Source organism: Aplidium turbinatum, chromosome 1 (assembly GCF_918807975.1).
Source record: "Aplidium turbinatum chromosome 1, kaAplTurb1.1, whole genome shotgun sequence".
In the NCBI taxonomy this organism is placed as follows: Eukaryota; Metazoa; Chordata; class Ascidiacea; order Aplousobranchia; family Polyclinidae; genus Aplidium; species Aplidium turbinatum.
In genome coordinates this window covers 22,411,068-22,437,675 of record NC_137472.1, presented here as the reverse complement: position 1 = coordinate 22,437,675, position 26,608 = coordinate 22,411,068, and the positions used below count along the sequence as shown (strand labels likewise).

The 26,608-nt window shown below is 37.6% G+C and overlaps 1 protein-coding gene across 1 annotated transcript in view; it reads right to left on the bottom strand.

Moving 5' to 3' along the window:
• Positions 1 to 26,608, bottom strand: part of LOC145770030 (lysosome membrane protein 2-like) — a 78,603-nt gene that overhangs the window by 47,184 nt on the left and 4,811 nt on the right. Inside the window, exon 3 of the mRNA XM_082581616.1 lies at positions 23,854 to 23,995. Coding sequence (XP_082437742.1) covers positions 23,854 to 23,995 — 142 coding nt within the window. The remainder of the gene's footprint in view (positions 1 to 23,853; positions 23,996 to 26,608) is intronic.

The following is a 26,608-nucleotide window of genomic DNA, read 5'->3' as shown; positions in this document are numbered from 1 at the left end:
GACCATTTGGAGTTTGCTATAGATGCGGTAGACGCGGACACTTCGCCAGGGAGTGCGTTGCTGACGGCGGACATTCGGAAAATAGACGTTGCCGTGACAACCACTGCTACCGATGTGGGGAGATTGGACACATAGCCAGGAGCTGCCCTTTTGATGAAAAGGCTTGCTACAATTGTCATAAAGAAGGTCATCTCGCCAAGGACTGTCCGGAGAGGAGATGTTTCCGATGTAGGAAGATGGGTCATCTCGCTCGCCGATGCACTGAAGATGTTGAGGACGTTGGAGACTTTCGCAGAAAACGTGACTATTGTTTTGAGAAAAGCTATCGTTGGTAGATCATGCAACGATAGACTTATGAGAACTGATTATTGAGTAATTAATTGTTTTATGGTGTGTTTTGTATTGATTGTGTTGTTATATTGTTTGCAACAATATTCTAAGGGGGGGCGTATGTCACAATCAAGGTGCAAATGCCTCGCGATGGCTTGCTTTGTATCTTCAAAGAATGTGCTGTTTTCATTATGGAATTCTTGAGCAGTATGTTATTATCGGTTATGACCTGAAGTAACCTCTGATTGAGAAATTTGTAACGTATTTCTAGAATCATCTGTAAGCATGCAAATCTAGAAGGTTCTGTTGTTTTTCATGATTTCTGAGCGTCGTTTGTCATGACGTCATAAGGTTGTTTATCAGTAAATGTCCGATTGCGAAATCGTTATTATGTAAGAATCTTCTTGCGAACGTGACCTTCTAGAGACTTCTGTTGTTTACCTTTTAAAAATGCTACGTGACCGAACGATGGTTCTTTATGATGTAACCTTCTCGAAGTTACTGGACTGAACAGCCAACTATAAATAGAGGTGTAGTTTGTATTCTGATTATTCTGATGATGATTCTGAGATTCTGAGTATTATGGTGATTATTATGAGTTGATTATGAGAGTTGTGCTATGAGTTGTGGGTTGGTAGTTGATGCAGAAATTAAAGTTATTTGAGAAGCCGTTCGTTAAAGTTCTTCAAGAAGTCAGATTATCATTTCGCTAGTAGAATTATTCGACATTTAATTGACTGCTTTTCGGTTGACCCATTAAACTACGTCATTGAATCTTTCCAAGTCTTTTTCCTGGTAAGAGATAGAAAGAAAACGTGACATCACTTTTTGTTTACCGGTATAGTATTTAAAGTTGAAATGTTATATACTGCAGTAAACCACATTATTTAAAACTGTTGCAAGACAGTGAGACACAGTTTTACTGGTCTTTTTTTATCGTAAAACGGTAAAGTGGTCATTTCAATTTGCACGCATGGGTATGCGCATGCGCGAAACGTACTGAAAATACAATTATTCTGTATTGAAAAAATACTGAAATAGAGAGGAAGCACCACAATAAAAACGTCGGCTGCATTGCCGAGTGGTGAGAGCCCTGGAACGACGTTCGAAAGGGCGCCAGTTCGACACCGCGCAAGAGCATGCGGCTGTGTCTTTAGTAAGACACTTAAAGGCATGCCTGAAGGTGGTCACGAAGATTGGCTTCCTTGCCTTCCCGTCCACTTAATCTAAATCTTCAATCCCTGGGCGTAAGCCTGGATACGACAAACAATAAAAACAAAATGATCCAAGGTATTGTACAGCTTTTGCCACACAACTATAGCTTCTTGGAACTTGAAACCTTTTTTGATAAGATAGATATGTAGTTTTTTACTGTTTTTACAGCTTTTATGTTTTATACTGTTTTAGTTTTTTTACCATCTCCTAATGAAGTCAAATTTGTTGGACAAAAGCTTCACAATACATTTAAATTGATCAATTTAGTGTGGTAGAGTCCAGGGCTTCTCCAACTTTTTTGTTCTGCGACCCCATTTTGAAAAATATATTTCTATGCGACCCCATTATGGGAACATCCACGTTAATGGCATTAAAACGGGGTTAGTTCTTTTGTCTCAATTTGTTTTGGTTCTTTTTGGCTTACTTTATAATTCTCTTACTGAAGTAGTAAAACAATATCGAAAGGAGCATGAAAACAACAATGAAACATGAAAAAAAGCAACGAATGAAAACAAGAAATAACAAACGAATAATCCGACCCTAATTAAGACTATAACAAAACAATACAAATGCACCCAATTCAAGAATCACAAAAAAATCCGCTAACATGATGAAAAGTGAACAAAAACAAATCATTTAATGGGATGGATGCGCTTGATGTTTCTTGCACAAGTGATCCATTCGTGGAATGATACAAGACAAAGCAGAGCGAAGAGCATCTTCAACAGTTTCCAGAGGGGATCGTTTTTTGCACGTGATGGTGGTGAGTTTTGAGAATGCCGCTTCACATAAATATGTTGTGCAAAAGAGTAAGAGTTTGTCAAGGGCTAGGCCAGAAAGGTTTAGGTATTCATTCCTTGTGCTTATCCAAAAACCACATAAAGTCTGTTGTGAAAATATAAGTTCCAAACTTTTGTCACTTGACAAATCTGCAAACTCTTCCTGGGCTTTTAATGGCAGGTGTGTGACATCTGACAGTTTGCTTACGAATGGTTCACGAATCCAACTATCTTTTCCTGAATCAATGTCGGTAGAAAAGTATTTCCGAAAATGTGCATGAATGAAGGTTATTCAAATGATCAACTATGACCTTGACAATCAAAAGATTGGACAAGTTATTGTCAGCTAAATAATCATCTGTAGCAGCAAACATTTCCAAATTACCATTTCTGCCTTATTTTTCCACATTGTACGCTTTTTATAAAAGCTTCAATTTTGTCTTTATAAGAAAAATGTTGCAGCTTTTTCCTTGAAGAGATATGTTCAAATCATTCAATTTTCCGAAAATGTCAGACAAATAGCATAGCTTAAGAACCCAAGCATCATTGCGAAAAAACTCCACAAAAGCAGACTTATGTTCTGTCAAGAACATGACAAGTTCATCCTTCAAGTGTAATAGCCTTTGTATACTGTATTAAACTATTTCATTACGACCCCAAAATTTCATTACGCCACCCCATTTGGGGTCGCGACCAATAGTTTGAGAACTTATAAGAAGCCCTGTGGTAGACTACTCCCTACTTTTTTGGTGAGTATTTACGCACTACGCACCCATTTGGGTCACTGGTAAATTCAAAGGAAGATCTTTAATGAGAAGTTCATTTCCGAAGTTTTATTTCGAATTTTATATTGAGCTGGCCATATTAATAAATCAATTAATATAAAAATATCCATTTAAAATGTATTTCGAAACTTTCACAGGCTTCCGCTCTTTCCTGTAGCAAAGTGCATGAATATTTGTAATTATGTTTACGAGCTAATTTACGTAGGTTAAAAATCTACTTCAGGTCAATGTCCCTGATGACAACATGTTTACAATAGACCGAACCTAAGTAGATTTTCTCCCACGTTAGAAATAGCATACCTTCGGATTATAAATAATTTTCCGAGAAAACATTCACATGAAAGATTTTTTAAAACTACGCAGCCATTTAATCATGTTATCTGATGTATCATAAATTACTTTTTAGACACTGTTAAACATACCCAATTCTAAGGTATTTTTATCATTGCACATTTTCTTAGAAAACAGTTATATAATGCCATATGGCAAGGGTCTCAAACTCAAATTGCTCTGAGGGGCAAATAAATACTTGTGAATTAACGCGAGGGCCACAATAGGTCTACCTTTTTGCATAGCGGAAAATTAAGCCTGTCTTTCTGGCTCGTTCCGCCATTCCAAATTTTGCGAACGGGTCCTACACTCTACGAATTTTCGATCAACAGACTCCTTCCACTGGCGCCTTAACTCTACAGCCTGACCCCGCGACCTAAGCTGGTGGACATTTCCCCGGGTGCATCGGCACCTCAAAATTACACCGCTTCCCGTTGCCGCGGGCTTAGCAGGCCAGTTCTTTGTAGCCTCTGACCTTGCTATGTTGATTGCGCTCTTCTTGTAGTGTCAATTCTTTTGTACCCGTACGTTGTGGATGCTGATAAAGCAGTTCAATGCCGTTCAATAAACAAAACAACATAGTGAGGACTAAGGAGGTAATAAGAGGTAAATTAGTAAGAACGCACCGATAACGTAAGATCGCAAATAAAGAAATAGTAGTCCTAGTAAGAACAAACAGATAAAAAAACTCTGTAAAAACAAAAAAAAGCAAACGGAACAACTTGAATAAAGTAAACAATATCACACCAAATCAGAAGAATCGGTTTATTTAAATACAGAGCTTTCGCCACACAAGTGTGGCTTCATCAGTATAAACTGCAACAATAATAAAGAATGATATACTATTAAGATGATTATAAAATTTAATGAAAGTGTTAAAAAGTAGATAATGTAGTAAAAGAATAGAAAAGATCAAATATTATACATAACTATAAGACTTTAGGTCAATACATCAGATAATAAGTTGATAATCAACATGTAAAAATTCAAATCTATTAAAATTGTAATTGAAGAGAACTTTTAACTATAAAACTAGTTTCTACGTATTATAGCTCCTATCATTTGTCTGACTTGCCTGACTTCTAACGATGACATAGCCTACACTATTTATTATCGTGATAGTAAGGAATAAAAACAAACTGAACCGCTAATTCAAACAGAACTAAATTCAAAGAATGTTGAGATGCAAACAAACTGAACCGCTAATTTAAACAGAACTAAATTCTAAGAATGTTGAGATGCAATGACATTGGCATAGCAACGATAGGTTAAAAGTAAAAATGCATTTCAATAATGATGTCATAATGAAAATTTTATATCAGAAATGAATTAAAAATGAACAAGGGAGTAGTAAAGAAAAAAATGTATTGAAATGTTTAAATCAATTAGTGAAAGTAAAGAACATCTAAAAAGAGAGAATTAGGAAAATAGACAAAACAAGAAGGTCTAAAAAGTAGTTAGTAAATAGATCGTTAGTAAAAGAGTGAAAAGATTGTTTATTCTCTAATGTTTATTCCAGTAGGTTCTTGTGAGTGAAGTGTTTTAATCCAAAATTGTTCTTTAGTTTTTCTATATTCACACGTTTTGTTAAGTTTGTCAATGGCAATGGCGTGAAAATCAACAGTGGTATAATTTTGTTTGTTGAAATGTAAAGCTACAGCAAATTAATTATGTAAAATTATAAATTATATATGTTTAAATTATGTAAAGAAATGTAAAGCTAAAGAATTTAGTTCTGTTTAAATTAGCGGTTTAGTTTGTTTGCATCTCAACATTCTTTGAATTTAGTTCTGTTTGAATTAGCGGTTCAGTTTGTTTTTATTCCTTACTATCACGATAATAAATAGTGTAGGCTATGTCATCGTTAGAAGTCAGGCAAGTCAGACAAATGATAGGAGCTATAATACGTAGAAACTAGTTTTATAGTTAAAAGTTCTCTTCAATTACAATTTTAATAGATTTGAATTTTTACATGTTGATTATCAACTTATTATCTGATGTATTGACCTAAAGTCTTATAGTTATGTATAATATTTGATCTTTTCTATTCTTTTACTACATTATCTACTTTTTAACACTTTCATTAAATTTTATAATCATCTTAATAGTATATCATTCTTTATTATTGTTGCAGTTTATACTGATGAAGCCACACTTGTGTGGCAAAAGCTCTGTATTTAAATAAACCGATTCTTCTGATTTGGTGTGATATTGTTTACTGTATTTAAAATGTTTTGTCACACCGTGCATCCCAGTGGATCATCAGTCAAATTATAGGAAAATTTGATGAGAAGTTTAGGAACGAAGTTTTGTTTTGGAACAACTTGAACCTGAAGAAACAAAATCTTGCAACCGACACTCAAAAACCGCGGAAAAAACAAAATCTTTGAAGAACTGACTGCCGCAAATAGGCTGCCAAGGGTGCTATTGCGATAATGGCACAAGTGAACACAGAAAGTCACAATGTGATTGTGATGCAACAACACGGCTTTCTCGCACGTAATAAAATGGCGCGACAATAAGCTAGTGCAGTGCTTCCCAACCGGTGGGTCGCGAAGCTATTTCAGGTGGGTTGCGAAGCATTTCTTAATGTTACTAAACGTTAAAATTTTCTAAAAAATACCGACATTACTATGAATCTCACAAGGCGCAGTTTGGTCTTGAACAGTAGGCTACTGCGCCTTCGCCATCGCTACTCTTATCTTCACTTCATTTGTTGACTTTCCATTTTCATGAATTGTGCACCCTGTTTTCTGTTAGATCGGGACATTATTGCATTGTCATTACGTCACAATTATGCAACAAATATGTAACAATTAGATGTGTTGTGTCGCATTCACTATTTCAGTACGTACGCCAGTGGTAAAGATGCCATAATAAAGGGTCCTCGTCTTTTAGGCGCTGACAGTTAGGCGCTGGTCTATTGGTCTAATAGGCGCGCACACTGTGGCGTTTGGATATTTAGGTGCGGAGCACTGTGGCGCCCGGTCATTTAGGTGCTATTCCTAGTAAAGTCTGTACATAGGCGCCAACTTTTCAAAAAACCTTGGGGGGCGAGAAAGGTGATGACATCATAACCATACCGCTACTTTACTTAATTAAAATAGTCTTTGGCTAAGCTTACTGTATTGTTTATATTGACACCCAGGTCGCAAACCGAATTTATTAGAACCGCTGCTTGAAACGATTAGTTTTACGCATGCAATACGCCTAGTCGTAAAAATTTTAATTGAAACAGTTGAAAAACAAGCCAATTCGTTTCCTTTTCGTGCGAGTGAATAACAACGATCAAGACAGTGAAGTTATCGAAATAAAACGCAAAAAATCATGATCTCAAGCAGATTGGAAATCGAGATCAGTGTTACTACCTTTATTTCGCTTCTTTGCTAATTAGATACCTTTAAAATGTTAACAATGACGAAGTGTTTTCTTTTCTGGAAGTGGTGAAAATGTGAACATATACCGTACACATTACACATGTAGCCTATACACATATCTTGGACCGAAAAGATGAGTAATGACGAAGTTATGAAATTGGCAAGAGCAGAAAGGAGATTAATAACAGTTAGTAGGCGCCAGATGCAATTTGTAGGTCATATTCACAGAAATGTAGATTTGGAAAAATTAGCACTACTGGGGATAATACAGGGAAAAAGAAGCAGAGGTCGACAAAGATGAACATATTTAAATAGCTTGAATCAATGGGCCACAAACACAACAGTCAAAACGAACTATTTTATACGAATGGCAAATGACAGAGAAGTTTGGAAGACCATGATCGCCAACGTCTGTACCAGATCAGGCACATAATCATCATACACATTAACAGTTTTTTTTTAAGGTTTGGTTTGGGTGACCGCTAAGTAGTTTTAAGAGACCGCAAGTGTTTCGTTTCATTTAAATACCAAAAAATAGCCATATTTGCTTAAACGAATTATTTATTAGGCTACTGGCAGGCTTCTGCTTGTTATGTTTCCACACGTAAAAACTGATCATTATGCGCCATAAATCAGAAATAAACATCAACGAGTATCGAAGGTGCACTTCTTTTGTGAATAACTCTTTGATTCAGCTGTTAGTTGTAGGGGAAGGTCAAGTTAGTTGAGCCACTTTTTGCATTTTTTTTATATGAGTTGCTTTTATTTCTTCATTCACAGTGCTCTACGTTCTGTGTATATTAAACTATACTTGTAGGAAGTACAAGCCTTATCGAACGACGACAACCGGGTCCACAGGTGTTTAAAAACTAGTAGCTAAATGGCTCAACTAACACCACGGTAAGGGTTAGTTGAACCACAGACTGGGGTTAGTTGAGCCTCATTTATTATTTTTGAAAACACAAATTTAACCACGTTTCTTTTCCAAGCCTTAGTTTATATTTAAAGTAATAATATCAATGTATGAAAACAGGTTAACAATTGTTTCAAGAGTCGCTCATAACTCAATGTGCATATAAAATAATGAAGGTATTGCTACGGCATCCAAATAACACCATTTCATTATAGCTTGACCACGTTTATGAGCTTTTGTTGAGTTTTATGTAGTTCAAAGATATTTATTGGACCGTAAACAGACTTATCCAACGGCTGCAATCTATGTAAGGTGTGTGACTGGAGGTATTGTAAGCATTATAACGCCCTTTATACACTGGCTCAACTAACACCGAAGGCAGTGGCTCAACTAACACCTTAACTATACTGCCATGAAAATGTTAAAACTACAGCAAAACTTCATGGCACACCATGCCGCTTTTTATTCAGAACGTAGCTTGTTTGGTAAGCTACCAAACAAATTAAATGAAACTGTCTCAGTAACCAAGTATAAAAAAATATTATTGGACATACCTCTATTTTCAAAATCTACCTTCCAAGGTCAAAACACAACTTTTTAACTTCAGCACCACATATAATATCAATCGTCAACTCAAACCAGATGGGAGACCACGAGATGAGAAACTTTAAGATCACGTGATGATAAAATGTGGTTACCTCACCACATTTAAGAATTAAAATGGGTGGATCAACTAACCCAGTGGCTCAACTAACCCGAGCTTCCCCTACCTCCACTTATTCTTTTTTCCGGACGTGAACTATTGATCGTAGGCTATATTCGTATTATCGACAAGACATAGCGAGAAACTAGCATTACTTTTCTACTGTAGTTGCAAGTCCAAATTTTGGGAAACCGCTGGAGAAATTTCGCTGCGAAAAGATTTCCGTTTCGGTCTCCAAAACACCTTCAAAAAACACTGCACATTAATACAGTGGTTATTGAAGCTAAACACAGATGACAGTTTTAAAAAATGCATTTTTTCTTTAAGCTGTATTCACGTAACTGTTCGTTATGTCGTAGTTTTAATTCGATAAAGTTTGCTAAAATCGATTTCATGTTTGAAGTCACAGAAAACCTAACAGACGTTTGGATAACTCGTAAAATGAGAATAAACATTCAACATCGCATTCACTTTTTCGCTACCACGCGTTTTGACTTTGAAGTTGCGCCTCACGCGTGGGAAGAAAAGCAGTGTGTGACTGTGAGCGTGCAATTCACCTTCCCAGAGAAAGCCTTGCGATCAGCGGACAAGAACAACGTAGGCTGTTTTTCGCTTTCGGCATTCTTTTAGTCCGTTTAAATGATCTAAATCTATTTAGCAAAATATTTTATCTTTAAAACACCAATTGTAATAGCGATTTTTTGTTGCCCCTGAATCATAAATTTATGGGGGGCACCGCCCCCCCCCCCCCCCCCCCGGAAGTCGGCGCGTATGAGTCTGTAGATTGTATCAGCTTGGCAGGTAGGGGCGCAGGGCAATGCTTTTCACACAAAATATTGTATTGAACAGGAAAAAAAAATGTTTTGTTAATGCGTGTGCGACTGTGCGTTGTTGGTCATGGCTTCAGTGAGTGAAGTTGCTTAAACCGGCAATGCTTTTTCACACAAAATGTTATATTCAACAGAAAAAATATATGGGTGAAGCTGCTTAAACCGGGAATGCTTTTCACACAAAGTGTTATATTGAACAGAAAAATATGTCATGGCTTCAGTGAGTGAAGCTGCCTAAACCGGCAATGATTTTCACACAAAATGTTATATTGAACAGAAAAATATGTTATGGCTTCCGTGAGTGAAGCTGCTTAAACCGGCAATGATTTTCACATAAAATGTTATATTGAACAGAAAAATATGTTTTTTTTTTAATGCGCGTGTTCAGCATTTATTTGTTGTTAGTCCAGGTTTGCGTCGGCTAAAGCTTTATCAATAAATTATTCAAGTTTCCGAACATGTATGAGTTCACTTTTAGTTAGGTCAAATAATAACTAGGTACACTAAACATCAGTAAAAAATGTACCGTAGCCTGTATTCAAGCGGGCGGTAGACTTGAGTGAAGAGTAACTTAGTTTTCCGTCAAACCCCGACTAGGTTTAATAACGAGCGAAGTCTCACCATTATGCTTGCAACTTGTAGCCAAGGTGTAGCCTATATGCCCTGTAGAAATGTATTCATGTGAACAGTAGTAGAGCGTCTTACGCGTTCTCGTCACATGGGCAATCCATCCCGAACAGAAGTAATTACGAAAGATAACAGATTAAGTAAAGTTCCATCTGGCTGCAACTTATGTTCAGGATGCATTGCAAATGTCCTGTAGAGATGTGCTAATATCAAGAGTAGTAGAGCGTTTTCCCGCACCTCATCTCCACACGATCTCAAGTAGAAGTAATTATTAAAGGTAACAGATTGCACAAAGCTGCGCCTTTAAACCGGCAACTTCTACTCCAGAAGTACGTATCCTGTGGAGATCAGGTGGTCTACTGCTCTAATTGCCCTGCATATTAGCCGATGTTGGATCTGAGCCCTTCATTTGCACCGAAAAGTTTGGTAAGTTTGCTACATCATAATGCAAAGATTGATATGGCAGCTTCGACTATTTCAACTTCACGCTAATCGTGAAAAAATTGCTGCTGAGTGATGGCTTCATGTATACATTTGAAAAAACGAGTGTCGATAAAACTAAGACGTTTTGGCGTTGTGTTGGTCGAAACGAGGGATGCAAAGTTCGAATTCACACGGATACTACAACAAACGAGGTAATATGGCATGGGCTACGTAACTATTATTAAACAAAGTTTTGTCAATGTTGCAATTTTCTCGCTAGAAATTATTCTTGAAAAGGCGCTGAAAGTTGATTCGTATCAACAAAGATATTTTAAGCTAAGCAGTACCACTAAATAAATTGCTGTGAACATAGATTAGCCTATTAGCAAGAAGACATGTTGCAATCGTAGGCTACAAGGATTTCTAGTATGTAGTAGGTTACGGGATGCGAAATTGCCTTCTAGGAGTAGGTAGCGCTGAGTAATAGTGCATTCAGGTAGGCTATTTTTATATATATTTTTTTAATTAGCCAAAAAAGGACAGGCAAAGACTATGGATCTGCCATCATTTACATTTTTTTGCTTGAAATAGGCTACCTTTTAACCTTGGACGTAGGGATAGGCTACTTCCTTGGTCATCATGGCAAAAATCCCAAGGCGTGTGTATACGTCCGTTAGGGTGCGGCTGGTGCCCCTTGTATGGATGTTTCACCCTTACTTTTTTTTGGTGAGGAGGTTAGGGGTATAAAACAATCTGTTAAAATTTCAGGAAAAATAAACAATGTTTAGGGGTAGCAGGTCACTCCCAAACTTTTGAACCCCCTCGCTCACCCCGATAATCACGATTTTACAGTATCTATAGTTATACTTGGGCTAGAGAGTTTATTTGTAGCTCAAAATGACCAGAAACCTCACATTTATATTAGTCTTTCTAACATTATATAGGTCTATTTCCGTTAGAAAAAGAGATATTGCCAAAAATGGTGTTTTAGGGTTTTTATAGAACTTTGGAGTTCCAGCACTATTTCAAGGAATGGAACATTTCAAGGAAATGGAATTGCACTGAGTGTGTTGGAGGGATGGTGTTTGACACAACGGCTTCTAATACCGGTAGTATTATATAGAATAGAAAATTCAGTCAGGCATTTATAATCAGAATTCAGTAAAATACAATTCAAGAAAGGTTAACTCAATACAGTAATATCTATACAATTGGAAAAAGATTATGGTGTTAGAATCGGATGCTGGAATGTGGGAAGTTTGTGTGGTAAAGGAACTGAAATATGTGAAGAACTAAGAAAAAGAAGGGTGGATATATGTTGCCTAGAGGAAGTAAAATGGAGGGGACAGTCAGCGCGATTTTTAGGTGTCAATGGGAGGAGATATAAGTTATGGTGGTCAGGAAATAACACAGGAATCGGTGGTGTTGGTTTCTTGGTAAAAGAGGAATTATGTGAGAAAGTAATAGAAGTTAGAAGAAGGAGTGACAGAGTGATGACAATGGTACTTGCTTTTGAAGAGGAGGTAGTGAGGCTAATCTGTGCATATGCACCTCAAAGTGGTAGGGATTACTTAGAAAAGGAAAGTTTTTATGATGTTTTGGCAGAGGAATGGGATTTACGAAGTTCAAAAGAGTTGGTGTTTGGATTAGGAGATTTTAATGGACATGTTGGAAAACAAGCAAATGGGTTCGAGGGCATTCATGGAGGGTATGGTTTTGGGGAGAGAAACATGGAAGGAAGAATGCTACTTGAATTTTGTGATGAAAGGAAACTTTGTATTGCCAACACATGGTTTAAAAAGAAAGAGAAAAGGAAGGTGACTTACAGCTCAGGAGGACATGAGTCGGAAATTGATTTTATTGTGGTTGGGCAGGAACAGAGAAAGTACTTGAAGAATGTGAAAGTAATTCCGTGGGAGTTGCAGCATAGACTAGTAGTAGGAGACTTAAATATGAAAAAAGTAAAGAAAATTGTGAAGAAAGAACGAGTTTTTGTGAGAAATGTGTGGAAACTGGAGGAAAAAGAAACGAGAATTAAGTTTGTGAAAAGAGCAAAAGAGCTGGTAAACATGAGTGCGCAGGACTTGTGGGCTTCATTTCAGAAAGGTGTCCTAGCAGCATGTGATGAAGTATGTGGGAAAAAGAAAGTGAGGAGGGATCGTGGAGACACATGGTGGTGGGATGAAGAGGTGAAGCATGCGATTTCACAGAAAAGAGATGCATACAAAAATGGGTCAGAAGAGAATAAAAAGAAGTATAAGAGTATGAAAAAGAAGGCAAAGAGGGTTGTTGCAAGAGCTATGAAGAATGGTGCTGAGGAGGAACTTAATAAAATGGGGGAAAGCCAAAACAAAGTATTCAGACTCATAAAGCAAATGAAAAAAGATGGGAATGATATTGTAGGGGGAAGATGTATAAGGAGTGGAGATGGGAAGTTGCATTTCAGCCCGGAAAGCAGAGGAGAAGTGTGGAAGGAACATATGGAAAATGTTATGAATAAAGAGAATGTATGGGATCATATGACAGAGGTTGATCTTGTGGAGGGTCCAGTGGGAAAGGTTACTTGTGATGAAGTGGTGGAGGCAATGAGGCAAATGAAACTGCATAAAGCAGCCGGTCCATCAGAAGTGAGCGTAGAGATGATAAAAGCAAGTGGAGAGTTGGGAATTGAAGTAATGCTACAACTTAGCCAAAGGGTATTAGATGGAGAGGGAATGCCGGAGGAGTGGAAGCATAGTACTCTTGTTCCATTGTTCAAGAGAAAAGGGGATGTGAGAAGTTGCAGTGCATATAGAGGTGTAAAACTACTAGAGCATGGAATGAAAATAGTGGAGCGAATACTAGAAAAGAGGTTGAGAACATTGGTGAAATTAAATGATATGCAGTTTGGATTTATGCCAGGAAAAGGTACAGTGGATGCTCTGTTTATATTGAGAAGAATGCAGGAGGAATACCGAGAGAAGCAGAGAAAACTATATATGTGTTTCGTTGACTTAGAAAAGGCATTTGACAGAGTACCAAGGAAAGTGATGGAGTGGGCAATGAGGAAAAGAGGTATACCGGAGGTATTAGTGAGAGCTGTGATGTCTATGTATGAGGATGCAAGAACAAAAGTGAGAGTTGGATCAAATTATTCAAACGAGTTTTTTGTGAAGGTTGGTGTACACCAAGGATCAGTTTTGTCACCTCTGATATTTGCTATTGTGGTTGACGTTGTAACTGAAGGAGTGAGGGAGGGCTTATTGAGTGAAATTCTGTATGCAGACGACCTGGTCTTGACAAGTAATAGTATGGAGGGACTGGAGAGAAAGTTTGAGAAATGGAAAGAAGCATTTGAAACCAAGGGTATGAAGGTGAATCTTAAAAAAACAAAAGTGATGGTGAGTGGAGCAGAAGGAACAGTTGTTGAGAGCAAAGTAGATCCCTGTGGAATATGTGGCAAGAGAGTGATGAGAAATTCAATGCAATGCAAGGAATGTGGAAAGTGGGTACATGCAAGATGTGCTAATGTCAAGAGAGCCGCAACAAAATTGGCGAAGTGTTTTGTTTGTGGGAAATGCAGTAAAGGAAGGAATGAAGTGGAAGGCAATCATGATGAGTTCTGCTATGGTATCGAAACAGTGACAGACTTCTGTTATCTGGGTGATCGGATAAATGGAAGTGGTGGATGTGAAGCAGCGGTGACAACAAGGGCAAGATTGGGCTGGGCAAAGTTCAGGGAATGTGGGGAAATGTTGTATGGCAGAAAATTTTCACTAAGGATGAAAGGGAAAGTATATCGGAGCTGTGTGCGGCCTGCAATGCTATATGGTAGCGAGACATGGATATTGAGAGAGAGTGAACTGGCAATCCTGAGAAGAACGGAAAGGTCAATGGCGAGAGCAATGTGTGGGGTGAAAACGAGAAGGGAAAAAAGGACTGAAGAATTGTTGGATATGCTAGAGATGAGAGAGACCATAGACCAACTGGCAAGGCAAATGGAGTAAGATGGTATGGACATGTGATAAGGAGGGAGGAAGGAAGTTTTCTTAGAAAGGCACTAGATCTAAAGGTGGATGGAAAGAGGAAACGCGGTCGTCCAAGAAGAACGTGGAAACAACAAGTGAAGGATGAATTTAAAAAAGTCGGACTGAAGGAAGAAGATGCAAGGGACAGGGTGAAATGGAGAAAAGGGATAAAAACAATTGCTGCGCGGAAACAATCGGCCACCCCCACTAGTGGGGAACAAACCGACGATGGATTATGATGATGATGCAGAAGGCAGACCAGATTAATAAGATTATTATGAATTATTCTTGTAAAGCTATATTCGTTCACTTGCTAATTGGCATATTTCAATAGCCAATATTGAATTTTTCATATAATACTTGTCATTTCACTACTTCAGAAACCTATTATGCACCGTTCATGAAAGAAAAAACTAAGCAGGTGCTTTTTTATATTACTTTTCACTGCAAACCAATGTTTTTCCTAAACAGTTTTCTTCAACCTCGTGCTGCTTGCACTAACTTAATCTATGAATGTGAAAAAAGCAATACCGTACCAATAGTCAAGCATACTTTGGCAAAGCAAAAACTGATAAAATTTTTGGCAATCTTCTTTAGTCGAATGTGGATTAAGTGATATTGCAAATACGCTGCATGCTATGAGAAATCAACTAGGAGTCACCAAACGTGGTGATTTAAAACTGAAATTGATTAAACTAGAACTTCGAAGCAAGCAAATATAACCTGCATCAGTACAGACTATTAAGCAAAAAACTGGCCAAAATGAGATGGGCTTCAAACAAACAGCAGCTCAATGGTGGGTTGTGCCTGAGGTAAAAAATAATGAAAACAATCACACAAACAAATGGCCCGTTTCGAAGAATCCAATTTGGAGACAGCCTTTTTCGGAGAAAGCCCTTTTCGGAGATTTTTTGAAAATCCTACGACGCCTTCTGTTTATTTAGAGAATTTTGTATTTTATTCCACAATATCATTTCTTTTGCATTCCGACAAAGAAAAATAAATTGAATTGAGATTTAGCGAAAAATAAAAAGCGAATTAAATTTATTTTTGAACTATTAAATAAAAATGTTTGCTCACATAAAATTGACATGTAACCTGCGTCGCCGACTGTATGCATACTTAGAATATATTCAAATCCTCAACTATTAGAAAATTCTTTTCCCTAGTTTCGTCGTCGTCGTCGTGTGAGCCTCTGGGGCCGAGGGTAGAGTGCATCAGTTGCCCCTTTATTTTTGAAAAATTGGAAATTCAACTCGGCCCTTAGTAGTTTTGTTCCAATTCACCAAAACACGTCATAGCCAATTTTATTGAATTTGAACTTTGTTAAAGGGGTCAACAGTGAACTCGAAATTTTGGAAAATTTACGCATCCGTTATCACATAATGTACAGCAAGGTAAGGAAAGAAAAGTGGTATAAATACACAGTTACACTGTAACTTCCATATGGTTATGTGTCATAGCAGCTTCTCAGGTTGTTTAAATCGTAAATCAGTGTGTACATAAAACAAAATATAAGAGGTGGAAAAGTTGAAGTGATGTCATCAAAATTAGAGAATTGGATGTCAGTGAAGCACTTGACTACTGACTATGCTCCAGGCCTGTGAATGCGTTACATAGACCAGACTAAGTTTTAGTAAAGTCGTTAACTAAGCTCAGACATGCACATATTTCAAAGCAAACTTAAAAGTTCACACCAACGTAGTTACCAAATTCATCATTTTTACAACGATTTAACATTGTCGAACGTTGAATTTGTGCAACTATGGTCACTTCTCTCAACTGAATCGATGTAAAAGTTAAGAATGTCTTATAAAAGTTAATTTACGTTGCTGTGGATTTTCTGAGATTTGGTTTCTCTTTTCTCTGAAACTCCACTACTTAAAGAATGCTTTGATAGTTCTCTTCCTTCTTCGCAGCTGAAATGAAATCGGCTCTGAGTTGAACGATCCAAAGTCATCATAATTTTTTAGTTCCAGTGTGAAGAGGCACGCATTGGCGATGTCCAGTTGCTTTTAACTGATGCAGCGAATTCCTGTCCAACTAAACGTCGAGCTCTGTCAGCACTCGAGTACGAAGTGGCAACTTGTGACGAATCTCCTCCAGCTTCCTCTATAAATGCTTTCGCAAAACCAGCTTGCTGAGACAGTGTCATTTTTAAACGAGTTGCAAGAGATGCCAATCTGGTTCAGCGAAGGATGTCATGTGGTATATGAGAAATGGTCCCTTGTTGTACAGTACGATGATGTCTTCTTGTGGATGAGCTATCTTCTGATGAAGTTGCTCCTTTCAGGGTAGTATCTTCGTTAGTGTCGTCACTACTACTATCAAGCTGCGCCTGTGAAGAAGCAGCTTCGGTTTCTTTCATACTTATCTCTTTTCTCCGAAATTCATTATCCATCCGTGCTTGTTTGCGGGAAATCTTGCCAGCTGAAGCTTTATCATAGGATCCAAACGATGCTTTCCTGTCGCTTTTCATCGATATAAAAAAGCAAGATCTTCAGAATTTTTTATATCACGTTCCACATTAAGAGGCCACAGCTGACACGTTTTTTTCAGATCAACTTGATTTTTCTCAAGTTCAGCGATAATTGAAGGCTTTGAGCGACGTTCTAAAGGTATTTCACGCAGCTTCGCATTACACTCAGCCAGTGCAATTAGCTTTTCACATGCCTTTTTGTGGGTGATCATTGGTACACCAGCTTTACTGTAAAAAGGGATGATTTTGTCAACGACAATCTTAGCAATTTCTCTTTTAGTCTTTAATGATGGCAAGCCTTCACTTTGGTGAAATCTATAACAACGAAGCACTTGCTCGTTTGTGGGTAACCTTGTGCCGGATATCTCTTTACCAGCTTCAGTAAACTTTGCTCCAAGCCCAAATATAGCAGCGCCATTGCGTGTTTGCGGTGCTGATGAAGATGCTGATGGACTTTTTGACATGCTTCTCATCATAAGTAAAAAAAATCACTGCTTCAGAAAACTAGCTGTTTCAACAGCTAGCTTCTTATATCAAGCTTCTATTTAGCTAGCTTCGAGAAACCATTAAGTAAGCGTATAGTAACTCTGAGTCTCTGACAGCAAACGAATCAAACAACGGTTATTTCAACTGCATATTACACAGCGACTAGTTTGTTGATTGTTCAAAGACAATAAACCATTGTGATGTACAATGGACCAGATTGCAGGGAAACTCTACAACGTGACCGACGGATATTCACAAAATAGCTTTAAACATCAAACTTTGACTTGGATGTTGACCCCCTTAACCTACTCCGATTGACAAAATAATTCACATCCTGTGTTTTTTCATTATTTGGAACAAAATTACCAAGGGCCGATCAAAAATTCCAACATTGGGGCAACTGATGCACTCTAGCCGAGGGTCTATCCTTTTACCATCCCAGATTCACGATGTTCCCAGACTACACTGGAAGGCTACTAGAGAGCAGCCAGTCTTTGGTTTCATCATCCATGACACGCAGACCTTCCACTACGTTAGGTGGCTTAAAGATGGAACAGTCATTGATGATGTGGTCTGCGGTCTGTTCCTCGGCACCACATTCACAGGAGGAGGAAGAGGCTATTCCCCATTGGTGCATGGTTGAGCGGAAAAGCCCGACGCCCGTACGGAGACGGTTGAGGCGCACCCATGGCTGTCTTGGTAGTGTTAGGCCGATGGGGCGTGTGTCGGCGTCGGGGATGAACGAATAGAGTCTGGTGGCGCTTGACTTCCATTCAGAACTCCATTTATGGTCCGCCCAAGTAGCCGCAGAGATGTCTTGTACATCAGCTTCGTTGATAAGAAGTTGAGCGGCTGGCACAAATGGGTGTCTTGATTTCAGTTGACTGGGGTGCTCGTTTGGGAGAGCAGAGATCTTGTGGTGGAGAAGGTGGTTAGGCTCCAGTGCCCGTCGACCGAGGGACAGAGTGGCTTCTTCGCAACGAAGCTCAGCGGGTTGGATGCCAGCGAGAATGGGGAGATTGTCCAATGGTCTGGGACGCAGACATCCGGTCACTGTGCGCAGGGCGCTATTTATGGCAGTGTCGATGTTGTGGCAGTGAGCACTGTGGCACCAAACAGGTGCACAGTACTCTGCTGAAAAGTAGACAAGGGCTAAGGCTGCTATACGCAAAGTGTCAGCCCTCGCCCCCCAGCTAGAACCTGCCAGACGCTTGAGTAGCGCAGCGCGGGTTGTGAGTTTCTTGCGCAGTGACACCAAATGATGGCGGTATGTGAGCGATCTGTCCAGTGTTACCCCAAGATATCTTGGTTCGGGGCAGAAGGACAGAAATTTTCCGTTGTTCTGGACGTGTAGCTCATGATCAGCTTCCCGATTGTGGTGGTAGAAAGCTGCTGCCACAGTTTGGGTTTGGCTGAGTTTCAGTTGAGTTCCCTAGTTCCTTAGTTTAACAAGTCAATACAAAAACGCCGGAGATGATTCGATCGATGTTGAATAACAAAACATATATAACAGTTGATGCGTCCATTTGGAAATTATGGCTGATACCACATAGGAAGTCCCACATGGACTGAGGTGGAACATTGCTATGCCCAATTGCCCATCGAAGCGAACGACAAGTTTCTTGATGCGGTCGTCAGCATCTCTATATTTTTTCAACTTTTGTGGCGGACTATGGCCGGCTATCACCGTATCGTATGCTATTATCAGGTAGGCTAGGTTATAAAAACACCTTAATCTTTATGTTAAGCAACAGAAAGCAAGATTGTTAAACCTAACTTTTAAATTGGGTGATCATTCATTTCTCTATTGTAAGCTAATTCCTTTCAATATACATATGCCGCTGTGATTTTACATAATTTACAATTCTCCGAAAAAGGCTGTCTCCGAATAGAGATTTCTCGGAATCGGATTCTCCAAATAGTAGCAGACCCAACCTCTATCAGGAAGAACTTTTCTTTCTAAAGGCACAGTGGATAAACTAAAGATCAGGCGGGTACTTGGTACTACATAGATCAGCTTGATTACATGTTTGCTGTGCAACACAAAATCCATTTAAAAGTCACTTGAAATTAACTTAACACCTTGGCTTACGCCGATTGAGCACTTTACTGGAGGCACCTTGCTATGCATTGCGCAAAGCTAATTGCTTGCAGTTTGAGCACTTTGGCAAGGTTGGCAGTAGTGCCATTTTTTGATGTTTAGGTACCACAAATTGAAAAATGTCACATGGAGATTGGAGGTATATGGGTAAAAACAAATGAAATCAACACAGCACCGAAACCCGAATCTCTCAGATTTTAATGAAAATTACATGATTTGAAGCCCTGTAACAAAAAATCATTTTCCCAAAATTTTGTCTTTCTACGTCGAGTACTTTTCGAGATAGAGTGGTTTGAAATTTTAGTCATTTTCAGCACTTGATGGCGCCATTTTTCACATTTTAACCCATATCTCGGCCAATTTTCATTGTAGACACACGGTTGATGGCTCATTTGAAAGGTAATTTTAAGCTCTACCAATCTATCTAAAAATAATGAAACTTTATTTAATAATGAAAAAGGAATGTTGTGTTCTTGGTTGTAAACTTCCGACAAGCATAGCAAAAATATATATTTTCAAAATCAAAATTTTTTTTATTTTTTTTTAAATTTGATTCTTCTTCTACAGCCATGCAAAATATTGTGTTGTGTTTTGACCATTCTGTGTGTTTTTCAATCAATTCATTTTCCTTGCTCTAACAATTCACCATAGTTTGCTCTGCATGACATTGTAGCCTATTAAGATGCATTGTATAGCCTATCTTGTCTGTACTGTAGCTATCTTGAAAGGACACTAGGCAAGGGGCATGCATGGCATGTGGATTTCAGGTTGTCATATACAATGCAGTGTGCCTTCTAGATTCTAGAATCTTGATCTACTGAAACAATGTTTGCTTTCTACTACAAAACTATCAGTCAGATGTAAAAATATATTACCTATTGGCTATTGGGGTCTGCTACTATTCGGTGAGTCCGATTCGGTGAGTCTGATTCGGTGAGTTCCTAACTTCTAACCCCTAACCTTAACTCCTAACCCTAAAACGGCAATGATAATTAGGCTACGGTACCCGATAATTAAAAAAAAAAATTGAAAAAATCCCCCGTTAAGGGATCAGACTCACCGAATCGGACTAACCGAATCGGACTCACCGAATCGGACTCACCGAAACGGGCCATTCCGGGCTATTGCATAGTTTGCGCTGGTTAAGCCAGCATAAAATCGATAGCCATGATGTTTGGCAACACATTAAATACGGTTGTGTTCTTTCCATCGTGCAAACAATGCTTCAAAAGTTAATTTGAATCATTTCTTTACAATAGTTAACTACAAACACCTACTTGCCCGCCTAGCTTGCAACCCTGCTCAGTGCTCAACCAAAATGTTTTCTTGGACTAGCCTATGCGATAAATGTAGTCATATCAATGACCTTAAACGTATGATCACGGAAATATTTGAAGAAAACCTGCTCGTTGATTCAATCACATACAAAGCATGGTTGTCTGTTGAAATAAATAAATAAAAACAACTGAACTGTTGACCGCACACATTTGGAAACCTTAATAGACCCCTAGACAAATTTGTAGAGAGCCTGTTGGAAAAACTATGGATCCTTCAAAGACATGATTTTATAGCTAAGCTAAGCAACAATCTGCAAGTTTAAAGCGAATGAAACAACAAATTGATGGCTCTGTTATAATTTTGGGTGTTTTTGCTGAAAATTACTCTTTTTTTGTGCAAGATGCTGCTCAAAGTTATCATTGGACATGGACAAATATGCAGGCTACCGTTCACCCATTGTAATTTACCACAATTTCCCTACTGCTGAAGATCCATCTACGGTACTTCTCTGAAACACATTTGTTTGGCCATAATTTCTGATACTCTTCAACACAATGCTGTAACTGTTCACACCTTTCAACGTCATCTATTCAAATATTTGCAATCTTTTAAGTTTCTTGTAAAACAGGCAATCTATTTTACCATCACATGAAAAAGGCCCCTGTGATGGAGTAGGAGGTACCATAAAACACTTGGCTGCCAAAGCCAGCCTACAAAGAGTATCTGATGACCACATTCAAACACCAACGCAACTTTTTGTTTGGGCAGAAAAGAGCTTAACAATAAGTGAAATGTTTGTATGTTGAAGATGAAGAAATTAAACGACATGCATCGGACCTTGAAGAAAAGTTTTCCTATGCAAACCCGATTCCAGGTACACAAAAATTACATTTCTTTGAACCACTGACGAAATCTACTGAGAAGCTGATAGTCAAAGAATATTCATCGTCATCCAATTTTTCCACCGTAACAATCAACAACAAACACAGTTCAAAAATTTTACAATGGGAAGAAATTACCTCATATGTTACATGTGTATTGTGTGTATGAGAAGAATTGGTGGCTAGCATATTATGTTTAGAAGAAGTTCATGAGTAATGACGAGCTTGAACTAAAATTTCTGCATCTACATTCCACATGGTCCATTGGTCCTGTATCATCATATTCATTGCCAAGAAAAGATGGTGTTCTGATAGTGCCACGCAATTCTCTATTTTCATCAGTGGATCCTTAAACTACTGCAAGCTCTGGAAGGACATATTCCCTCACCAACAACGAGTTGTTGCATGCCGAACAGATGCTAGCTTTAAAAATTCAATTGGAACTTGAACAGTGAACTAACGTGTAATGCAGTGTTCCCACCAAAGTCAGTTATTTAGGTAAAATATGTATTTTAAGCAATATTCTAGGACTACATCTAAAAGTTTTAAAGGTTTTGTGCAACTTAGAACTTTCATTTGAAATCAATCAGCAAATCAATTCTGTTGATTAGGAGGTGTGTCTACGTCATTTGGTGGGCATAGCCCTATACAGTACCGGTACTTTCTACTTTGCATGCAAATTAACAGTACGATCACGATAACAAAGATTCAGTGTTCGTACTTTTGGCATACTGGTACTCGATTTTCGTGGTTTAAAATGAAAGTTAATGCATTGCTATCAAATAGCTGCTGCTTGGAATTTGTGCCAGAACTTTTGTTTTTGCGATAATGTTACAATTTTGCATGCAAAGTATAGAGCCATGCCCACCCAATGATGTAAGCACACCTCCTAATCGCCAAAATTGATTTGATGATTGCTTCCAATCAAATAAAGTTGCATAAGTTTCATTGGCATGTTTGTAAAGTGTGGATTTTTTGGTATTTTATAAACTACAGTTAGCTTTGAGTGGATTTCCCCTGTAACAGAAATTAATATTATTAAAACCTTGGAGGGAACACTGATGTAATGTATGTATATTGCACATTTTTGACTTGTTCAAATAAAGTGACCAGCTTTTACTGTTTGGATATTTTATTAGTAGTCTAGTAGCGAGTTATGTCCACTAAAATTATTTATATTTGCTTATAGTTAACCTCTGAAGGTAACGGTGGACAATGTCATTGCTTAATCATGAATTTTTATCATTATATCTTGGCTATTGGATTTCATCTTTAGAACCTACAAAAAGCTATGTTGTATAATATTATTTAAAGATTTCCTGACACACGCAATACAAACTGCTACAGTAGCCAACTTCATTCCTCAAGCTGAATTTGTATTTTTCAAAATGTTGCAGCATTGCGAAAATAAAGAAATAATTTAAATCATCTGCATCTGTATAACTCCCAGTCTCTTCTTGCTTAATTATATCAAAGACACACTGTATGAAGAGTTGAAGACCTCCTCTTCATCGAAGCTGTACTTATTTATAATTAAGATATCTCAGCATTTAGCTTGTTACTAATTCCCATGGAAGTTATCCTGCAGATACGTATAAAAAATTTAGTAAGGATAAACAAAACAAAAAAAAAATTGACTAAGGAAAATAAAATTATTAAAAAACACACAGAATGGTCAAAACATTTTGCATGGCTGTAGAAGAAGAATCAAATTTAAATTTTTGCTTTAAATTTGAAAATTTATATTTTTGCTGTGCTCGTCGGAAGTTTACAACCAAGAACACAACATTCCTCTTTCATTATTAAATAAAGTTTTATTATTTTTAGATAGGTTGATAGAGCTTAAAATTACCTTTCAAATGAGCTATCAACCATGTCTCTACAATGAAAATTGGCCGAGATATGGGTTAAAATGTGAAAAATGGCGCCATCAAGTGGTGAAAATGATTAAAATTTTAAATCACTCTATCTCGAAAAGTACTCGATGTAGAAAGACAAAATTTTGGGAAAATGATTTTTCATACATTTTTACTAATGATGTGATTTTCATCACAATCGGTGTCGTCGAGGTTTTAAAATGCAAAATTTTGTGTTGATTTCATTTGTTTTCACCCATATATCTCCATGGCCATTCCAGTGTACCAGAGTACCAACTGCACTGAGGAGACCGGAAGGTCGAAACGATGTGCACTGTTTGCAGTTAATAATTAATTATATATAATCTCAATTCTTAAGCATAAAACATAAGTGTGCAAACTGTGCATAAGATATATATATATATTGAAAATTCACAGCGCAACTCTACGAACCAGTAAAGGTACGTTGAGCTGAGTAATTCTTAAATCCACATCAGAATAAGACATGTTTCGCTGAAAGACAAGAGTATGGTCGTATTTGTACATCACAGTGTTATTGGTGAAGAACGCAACATCTTCTTTTGGTTGGTAAAGCCTAAAATATATTGAAAAGCTTATATATGTATATGTAAATTCTATGTAAAATGATGTAAAAAAACAACAACTTTGATTGATTGTATTGTAGGCTACTATACAGAAAATGCTGCATGAAATTCCTTAACCTGAAGAAAACAGTTGCACAATAAATAGTAGGTATGTTTTTCACAAGTGTCACATGATGGCTTAGATCAGGTATACTCGTAGCATTGTGAAGTCATTTGACACCTCATGATGCCAAAATTCCTCAAAACGGCCTGCTATACTGCATCTAATGATAACGGCCTGACAGATACCGTAGCTTTAATTTTGAAAAAAAAAACATTTTCAACTCTTGATCACCTTTAAATTAAATAGAAACCAAAAACTCCAGTAAGTGTGAAAATAGCCAAGATCCATATGTGCAATCAAGCTTAAAATGACTTTCCTTGTTAATATTTTGTTACTGGAGCTAGCTAAAATTCTTGTAGCCTAAAGTAATTGATGGCAAGGAATCAAAATCAACAAAACGTTTTTCTTATGAAGATAGGCTATGACCAGTGACCACGTTATGATAACATTGTTAACAAAATGTTGTTAGTGGATAGGAAAAAGTTTCGAAAGCCATAAAAACAATGCACTATAATTATTTTACGTTTTAACTGGCAAAGTTCGTGCCCTAAACAAAACCTTGACTTTAGTTTGTGTTTGTTTCACTATTTTCGTTGAAAATATATCAAATCGGATTTTATATGATGGATTTGTTATAATTATTCTAGAATAGATTCGATTTCTCAATTCTCAACTATATTTAAAATGTCCATTCCTATTTGCTTCACATTCTATGGTTTCTTATAGGCCAAGTGATAATTGCTCTTCATGACCTCTCTTGCATTACTTGATTTACGTTGATGTAACGAAATGCTGGTCAACAAAAAACTGCCAAAAACAAATCCATGTATGCTAAATACGAAATGTTGCTTCAAATGATGTATTGTTATTTTAATACGTAATGTCTTATAATTTTAAGAATAAATTAAAAACGAGTCTAATTACTCAAAATGAAACCAATGGGACCATGAATCCTCACTGAACCAATCAGTAAAAGATCTTGTTGCGCCTCAATCTTGTTTTTTCTGATTTGCGGAGCTGATGTAAACCTTAAAAATAATATGGACTTGTAGCAGACAAGGCGTACTGCATAATGAGACTCCCGCTCATACACAGCCGTCGTTAGGACGACACCTCTGGGCACAATGGTGGCGAGAGGTGATCAGAATCTGGTGGTCTTCAGTGTTTATTTATTTACATTTACGTCTACATTTATTCTAAGTCCAGGTATGGGAACGAAGGTGTAACACAGCAGGCATAACGGAATCCAAAAACTTGATTACAAATAAAACATTGAACAGAAAACACCAGAAATAAAGGCTAACAGCCCCGATACCAGAAGGTGTAACACAGCAGGCATAACGGAATCCAAAAACTTGATTACAAATAGAACATTGAACAGAAAACACCACAAATAAAGGCTAACAGTCCCGATACCAGAAGATAATAACAACGCTATGATGCGATACAACTACATTACTGAAATCTGAAGTGACTTTTTTAGTATTATATACCGTAGTTAGTTTCGTCAGATACTATTATTGCAGCCACTTAAAAGGAACCTCAGTTTTGTTTGGAAAAGCACTGCTGGGAGCAATGCAATCACTATTCACGAACACACAATGTAAGGAGACCGCAAAACTACGTATGTGTGACACAATTGCCAAGGTGCGAATAAGCATTCTTAAAATTCCAGTGCTTTGAATTCCATTGCAAAACGCGAGAGTGCACTTTACGCGGGTCTGCTACTATTCGGTGAGTCTGATTCGGTGAGTCCGATTCGGTGAGTCCGATTCGGTGAGTTCTTAACCTCTAACCCTAAAACGGCAATGATAATTAGGCTACTGTACCCAATAATTTAAAAAAAAAATTAAAAAAATCCCCCTTTAAGGGATCGGAATCACCGAATCGGACTCACCGAAACGGGCCATTCCGGCTTTATGCCTACGATGTTGCACAGATTACATAGATTCCAGAATTCTAAAGCGAAATGGGAGCTACACTTATTCTTGATATGAAATTTGACTGCGTATTAGGGTGGTCCTCAAATGTATGCAAAAATTTTAAACTTAAAAAATTGTAGTGCACACACTTCTGTTTGGTTCCTTTTTATATAAAAATATTTTCCTGAAAGTTTCAAAGAATTTGATAAAGGTTTAGAGGTGCCAGATTACAGGTGAAAATTTAATAAATTGAGCGATTTACGAAACCCACCCAAGATAATGTAACATTTGTAATTGTACCTCAAAAAGATATAACATATCATGGCAGAACGGACATTAACCATGAGAATAATGATATGTAAGAATACTGTACTCTCATCCAACTCTGCAGTAGGAAACACTGATATAATTTTCTGGTACTGTGCTTCGTGCATCATTAATATAATTCCAAAGTATATTACTGGAAAACTAAAAGTTTCACTTGCAACAAGATTAACTAGTGCATTCTAAAGATAAATACATAATAAATTCAGTCTGTAGATTGATACGCTTTCTGAAGATTTTTTTTTGCTGCAAGT